This window comes from Podarcis bocagei, assembly GCF_964188305.1.
Source record: "Podarcis bocagei genome assembly, chromosome: 3".
Lineage (NCBI taxonomy): Eukaryota > Metazoa > Chordata > Lepidosauria > Squamata > Lacertidae > Podarcis > Podarcis bocagei.
The window spans coordinates 106,863,900-106,871,076 of record NC_138127.1 but is presented as its reverse complement, the minus strand read 5'-3'; the positions used below and the strand labels follow the sequence as shown (position 1 = coordinate 106,871,076).

Here is a 7,177-nt window from a genome sequence, read left to right as displayed (position 1 = left end):
AGCTTTTATTTGCAGGGATTTTCTCTCTTTTTTCCTCTAAACTACTTCAGGACAGAAAAAAAAAATAGATTAAAAAATGGTCCCCTGCTTCTCCTCAACTGCATTATTCTGCAAATCCAGACAGTCAGTTTTTCTTTTTTGTGGGAGGAATTCAAGTGCATAGCAGAAACTCAGGTTCCCAGATTTAAAATGGATTAAAGTGCCCTAGCGCGTTAAATCCACCTAAAGAAAACCAAAACTCAGACTTTTTGTGGTTTGGAAAGGGACAGAGAAGAGTATTGAAAAGTGTGGGATGAATGAATAACGGGAAGACATGTAAACACCCTGCAAGGGAATCAGGATGAATGCTCATTATCGTATAACTTCCCCATAAGCAAACTGTAACAAATGCTCGATGTATACTGTATTTAATCTAACCTCTGTGTAAGCTTTGTGTAAGCAAACCGGGATGAATGCTCAACAAACAGATCATCTTAGCTCTTAAAGAGAGAACATGAGTGAGAATCTAGGAAATGCAAAATTAATGTGCATTAAAGTGCTCAGTTGCCCTAGAACAAACCAACACACTTCAAAAGAAAGAAAGAAATTGGACTTTTTGTGGGTAGGAAATTGACAGGGGGAAACGCATCAACAATACCCCTGTCCCACAAACAAACCAGAATGAATGTTCAATAAAGAATGGATATAATCAAACCAGTTTGGTGTAGTGGTTAGTTTTGCACCAAGGCCTGAGAGACCTGTGTTCGAATCCCCACTGGGATGACCTTGGGTCAGTCATTCCCTCTCAGCCTAGCCTCCCTTGCAGGGTTGTTTTGCAGAAAATAATGGGGAGGAGAAGAATTATTTGCCCTGGAGCTCCTTGGAGGAAAGGTGGGATAGCTTAAGCTTTGTACAAGCAAATCAAGATGGATGATCAATAAAGAGGCAGTCTAGGGTCTAAGAAACCTAATGAACTCTAGGCAGATGGGCGTCATTTAATAATATTTTAGGAAGCTATGCCTTACATCCCCCATGGGCGAAACAGGGAGAAAATCAAGGCAGTGTTTTATCTGGGGCATAAAATGAAGGGACTGTCCCTGGCAACTGGAGTGGATGGCAGTGGGAGAGAATAAAATGTAAAATAAGGATGGGAAAAACAGGCACCACTTTTCTTATAAAAATATCGTCACAGGACAAAGAGCAACATGAAGCCCAGAGGTGCAAGATGCAAAATAATTATTAATTGTCCTGAGACCGGTAAAAATGTGGCTCTTTTTTAAAAAAGAAAGAAAATAAAACGTGTCTGTTTTTGACAACAACACCCTTGAACCTCTTCAGACATTACACCGAGAAATGTTTAACAATTGAAATAATTAATCATGAGGATGATAATAATAATAATAATAATAATAATAATAATAATAATAATAATAATAATATTGCCCAGACCACAGCAGTGCACATCTCCTTTGTAAAAGTTATTTCTCTGCTCAGGTATATTCAGGTGGGAAAAAACTTTCAGCTTTAAAAACATAAGAATACAAAGTTGGTATGATTGCTTTCAAAACCCTTTCACAAATTATATTTTTAAAAGTGGATACACATATTTCGCCACAGTTCACGCCCCAGGTGCCCCCATTTTGATCTTCTCTTTTGAACGCAATCAATTTTGTGGGTTCTTTGTTGCTGCTGCTGCTGCAATTTTAAACATTTAACAGTATTTCTGAATTATTGTTTTGTTTTTTAATTTGCACAGATACACGGAAAATGCAGTCATATCCACTGAACTGAAACGAGCTTCTGGTGGGTTGCTTGTGTCCCCCCCCCACCTTTTCCCCTTGGGGGGCTGGAGAGAGATTGCCCTAGATGAGAGAAGAATTCATTTATAGAAGCAACATTCTTTCAGTGGAAGGTTTGTACGCACTGCCTGCCATTGCAACTCAAATTCAGAGGAGGAAGCAACCAAATGTATAAACCCCCTGACATCATCAAACATGTTAAATCGAAGAGTCTAGCTTTTCAGTTTTCCTGCAAGCCGAGGTCAAAATGTTGAGGTTGGTGGAACTCTATGCTAAGCTGTTATGTTGCTGGATGCTGTCTTCCTTCCTACGAACATACAGGAAAGAGCACCAGGGAAAGAAAACCAGTTTGTTTCTGCAGCTCCCCCAGAAAGCACTATGAGCGAAGCCAAGCCATTCTTGGCTAAACCATCACAACGATTAAACAACAGAAATGTTAAGCACCAAATTTTTGCCGGAAACACGCCAGTGATGAGCTAATCCCCATCCTTCGCTTTTCATTTTTGTTTTCCTTCTTTAGAAAATAGAAAAACACAAACAAATCACAGAATACCGTTTTAAGATCACTTTAAGGCTGACACGAAACGAGACGCACCGTTACAACGTTCAATTGACGTGTCCCTCTTTAAAGCCTTAAAATGATGCCTGCAGATCAAAGCCCAATTGCCAGCCAAAGCTCCAGAACTGTGCCTTTAAATTGACTTTCTTTTTGCTACTATGCTGAGTTTTATTAAGACTGAGAATGATTGGGAGAGGGGAAGGGGAAAGCCATGATGGAACTTAAAAAATAAATAAATACTTTTTAAGTTCTGTTATCGTAATCCTCACCGTGATCATCATTAGTATTTGGTACTCAGTTTAAGAGTTAAAGGCCATCTTTTTTTAAAAAAAAAATTGCTTCCAGAAACAAATCAGAGAAGTTTTTGTTTTGTTTTGTATTGACCCCAATATCAATTGCAATGAAAACCAATGAAATAACTTGTTTTGTGGGCAGGGTGGGACTGATTCCCCCCTCCAACTATTTTCTGCAGGCAGGCAAGCTGCAGTCAACTGATGCAATGGGTTCCCCATTCAGTTCAATGGAAGAAACTGATGTGCACAAGGATTTTTTTAGGGGGTCCATGAGCCAGCTTCCACCATTTGAGTGAACTGGGTGCCCGGTTTGCAAAAGAGACTGGCTGAAGACTGCCCGGCTGCCCAAAGACGTATCAATTGGTGAGTCGCGGCACAGCGGGTGCAAGTCAAAAACTGGATTTTCATTGGCTTGGAAAGAAATAGGATTACACCCTGAGATACAAGCTCAGTATGGTGAAACATAAAGTATCACCCCCTTCCTCTTCCCCTTCCCCCCCCATTAACCCCCCATCCCCCCATCAGGAATGCAGTTATAACACTACAAACAGACTGGCCTGCATAAAAGGAACTGAAATACGTTCAATTAAAACAACTCCCATGCCAAATCATAAAACGAACATGGACCCTCTTCAAGTTTAAGCGTGGGCATTTTCACTTTTTTTCTTTTTGTGCCAATCTAATAAGAGCAATTATATTTCCTCTTCATCTGATTTTTGTTTTAAAAAATCTAGTTTCATATATATATATATTTATATACATATATAGACATAACTGTATATGCGCACACCCGTCTTGTACGTGCGCGCATATGTATATATATATAATTTCTGTCGTTAAAACCGTCAAAGAGCTTTGCATGAGGGAGGTGACAGTACATAATGAAACTCAGCACCTAAGGGCATAAGGCAGTTGTAGGTTTTTTTTGTTTGTTTGTTATATATATTTTTTATTATTAGTATTATTATTATTTTCAATCAGCACCAATCCCTATGATAATGTCCTACACTTGGTGTAAGGTATAAAACTCAGAGGCGGAGCTTGTTTGCTTTACTCCGACCTCTGAAAGCGTGGAAGTTTGAAAATACTGGTTGGCTTTGCGTTGTTGGTTTTTTTGTTTTTTTTCCTTCTTCTTCTCCTGCGCGTAAAAAACAAAAGGAAAGTTTTTCTTTTTGTTTTTACTTACAAAACATCGAGGATCTCTCATTCCCATATATATATATATATATATATATATATATATATATATATATATATAATTAGTTAAATACATACAGCAACCAGAAATAAAACTTATTGGAAGGTTAGTTTCATGAGCTGTGTTCATGACCGTAAACATTTAACCCGCCTTTCCCCGCCCCCAATTTCCCTCTTTTAATTCTTTTGTTGTTTGTCTGTGACAGTGTGTGTGTGTCGTGTGTCATGTGTGTTGTATGTGTGTGTGTGTGTGTGTCTGTATGTTTTGTATGTATGTGTGCTTGTGTTTAAAGGAGCTTTTAAAGTGAAGATTCGTACTGTAGCAATTCATACAAGAGAGGTCCGTCTCTATATCTAATCCCTACGGCGGTCGGGGTGACGTACTGTAGAATGTTTATAGTCCTTCTTAATCTCCTGTCTACAAAATGGGCGTCCCAAGCCGGGTACCTCTTCCTTGGGATGTCTATCTTAATGAGAGGGCCTTCTGGGTGGTAGGGCCTCCCGGACGGAGTCGAGGGTACCATCGCTCTCACTTGGAAAACTGGCAAGCAAGTCTCAGCCGTGAGTTCCTCCTGTTGCTCCGTGGCCGCTCTGGTGGGCGTTGCCTGGGCCGCCCTGTACCCTGGGGTCTGGGGAGCCATGGGTTCAACGTCAGGGGGCAAAGGAATGCCCCAGAGCAGTTCGGCGCAACAGGAGCTGGCAAAGATCTTAGCTCTTGGCCCCATGGGATGCAGGATGCCGTAGTACAAGAGCATCAGTGCTACCCCGGCGGCGAAGCTAAGAAAGACGCAACAGAGTGCTGGCACAGCGTACGAGTCAGTGGTGTCGGGGTCTCTGTAATAATACCAAAGGAGCGTCAAGGCAGCATTCTCCGTCAAGACTACAGTGTAATAGGCAAACATTCGGTATCGGGTCCGCCCTTCCTTGACATTAAACCAGCAAAAAATGTACACAATCCCTACCACCATGTTGAAGAGAATCTCCTCCCATTTAGACATGCAGAAGTCTGTCCCGCCATGGATGATCCAGAAAGCCATGGCGCACCAGTGGACCACCAGAAAGATCCCGAAATAGAGTTGGAAGATGGAAGCAAAGAGGGCGAAAGAGATCACTCTGGATGAGATGGTGAAGAGACGCCAGAAGAGATGGATAAGGGCCCCTCGGTAGCTCATGCTCTTCTTGTCATCCCTAGAGTCCCGGAGAAGCTTATGATACGAGGCTAGCACCCAAGCCAAGGACATCAGGGAGGCGACAGAGGACACACCTGCCGGAAGAACACACACACACAAACCCACAGAGTTAAACGGGAAGCAAAAGGGACGCAGCGGCCCACATCATCGTCCCCGGGGGGGCAGGTGTGGAGCATGTTTACAATGCGGGTCGGGGTAGCGAAAAAGATCTAGAGGAGGAAGAGAAGAGAGAGTAAAATAAGCAGGACTTCCCACGGGAGCATGCCTGTGCTGCAATACATCGAGGCCACCATCTGCATGGATGTGCATGGCGATGAGGCTCACTGTCCACCAACAATTCCTTGCGTGGGAGGATTCTATGTACAGGGGTACCTTGGTTCTCGAACTTAATCTGTTGCGGGAGTCCATTTGACTCCCAGAAATGTTCAAAAACTGAGGTGCGGCTTCCGATTGGCTGCCGGAGCTTCCTGCACTCAATTGGAAGCCATGGAAGCCATGTCGGACGTTCGGCTTCTGAAAAACGTTCGCAAACTGGAACACTCACTTGCGGGTTTGCGGCGTTCGGGAGCCGATTTGTTCGGGAGCCAAGCGGTTCGAGTACCAAGGTATCACTGTACTCTGTTGTGAACTGGTTTAAGAAAGCCTTATTTATAGCCACCTTGGAGAAACTAACCCACTAACTCTGGGTTCTCAAGAGGGGACGTGGACCCATTGGACTGTTGTTGTTGTTTAAGCTTATTTAACAACTCAGTCACATGGATGGAAAATTCCATCGGAATGATTTCATTGGCCACTTTGTGATTATATGAGTTTTTGATGTGCTGTTTATGTCTTATCTTAGAAAAATGTCAAAAATTGTTTCTTTTGTGCAAGTTTCTTTTAATACTTATTTTTATATATCTTTTGTCTCCTTATCTTTACACCTGACCATGCTCAATTGCTCTCGACTGTCTTTGAATTGTTGGAAAACTGTGCTAGTTTCGTTTGCTAATGAAATAATAGCAATCAGTTTAAAAACTGATCATGGTACTGTGAAATCAGAAGGGACCAAGTTAATTCAAACTGCCCATGAACAGGTGAAGCCTATGAGCCGCATCTCGCTTGCCAGGTCTTTTCGCCTGATGTGCAGACTTGTCGACATGACAGCTCACCTTCTAGGAGTTCATGAGTAAAAGCTTGGCTGGGATATAAGAGATGGTGGTCTGAATATGGCTCACTGGACTTCTATAGGTAAAGGTAAAGGACCCCGGACGGTTAAGTCAAGTCAAAGGTGACTATGCGGTTGTGGCACTCATCTTGCTTTCAGGCCGAGGAAGCCGGCGTTTGTCCACAGACAGCTTTCCGGGTCATGTGGCCAGCAGGACTAAACTGCTTCTGGCACAACAGGACACTGACGGAAACCAGAGCACACAGAAATGCCGTTTACCTTCCCACCACAGCGGTACCTATTTATCTACTTGCACTGGTGTGCTTTCAAACTGCCAGGTTGGCAGGAGCTGGGAAAGAGCAATGGGAGCTCACCCTGTCGCGGGGATTCAAACCGCTGACCTTCTGACTGGCAAGCCCAAGAGGCTCAGTGGTTTAGACCACAGTGCCACTCGCATCCCTGGACTTCTATAACCCTTCCCTAATCTAGGCTGATAGCTCAGCCTGAAGCATCCATTGTCAGAAGCTCCCAATATTTGAAGCATCCGTTGTCAGAAGACCTAGGAAGGTGGGGATTGTGCAACATTTGACATGATTGATGATGTCTGGAAGGCCACCTTATAGGCTTCTCTACTCTGGTGTTCTGATTATTCCCAGCAAAGCTCTAAGACAGGGGTTGCTAATGTGGTGCCCAGGGGTGTTCATTCTGTTGCAGTCCAAAGTTCCTGGTAACTATATTCATATTCCTCCGAAATGGCCTTTGCAAGGTGTGGCCCCTCTGCTCATGCAGAGCACCCCACAAGTACACAGAGAAGCTGTAGTCAAGCAATTGCTCTGTCAAGTCTAGCATGGCTGTTGTCTATTTGGGAACTTTCTAAATCACCTGTTAAAGGTAAAGGGACCCCTGACCATTAGGTCCAGTCGTGGCTGACTCTGGGGTTGTGGCGCTCATCTCGCTTTACAGGCCGAGGGAGCTGGCGTACAGCTTCCGGGTCATGTGGCCAGCATGACTAA

The 7,177-nt window shown here is 43.4% G+C and overlaps 1 protein-coding gene across 1 annotated transcript in view; it reads right to left on the bottom strand.

The window, feature by feature from the left end:
- Positions 1–4,099: 4,099 nt before the first annotated feature.
- Positions 4,100–7,177, bottom strand: part of XKR6 (XK related 6) — a gene marked incomplete at its 5' end in the record, with an annotated part of 168,685 nt that continues 165,607 nt past the window's right edge. Inside the window, one exon of the mRNA XM_081188597.1 lies at positions 4,100–5,091. Coding sequence (XP_081044723.1) covers positions 4,127–5,091 — 965 coding nt within the window. The 3' untranslated portion in view covers positions 4,100–4,126. The remainder of the gene's footprint in view (positions 5,092–7,177) is intronic.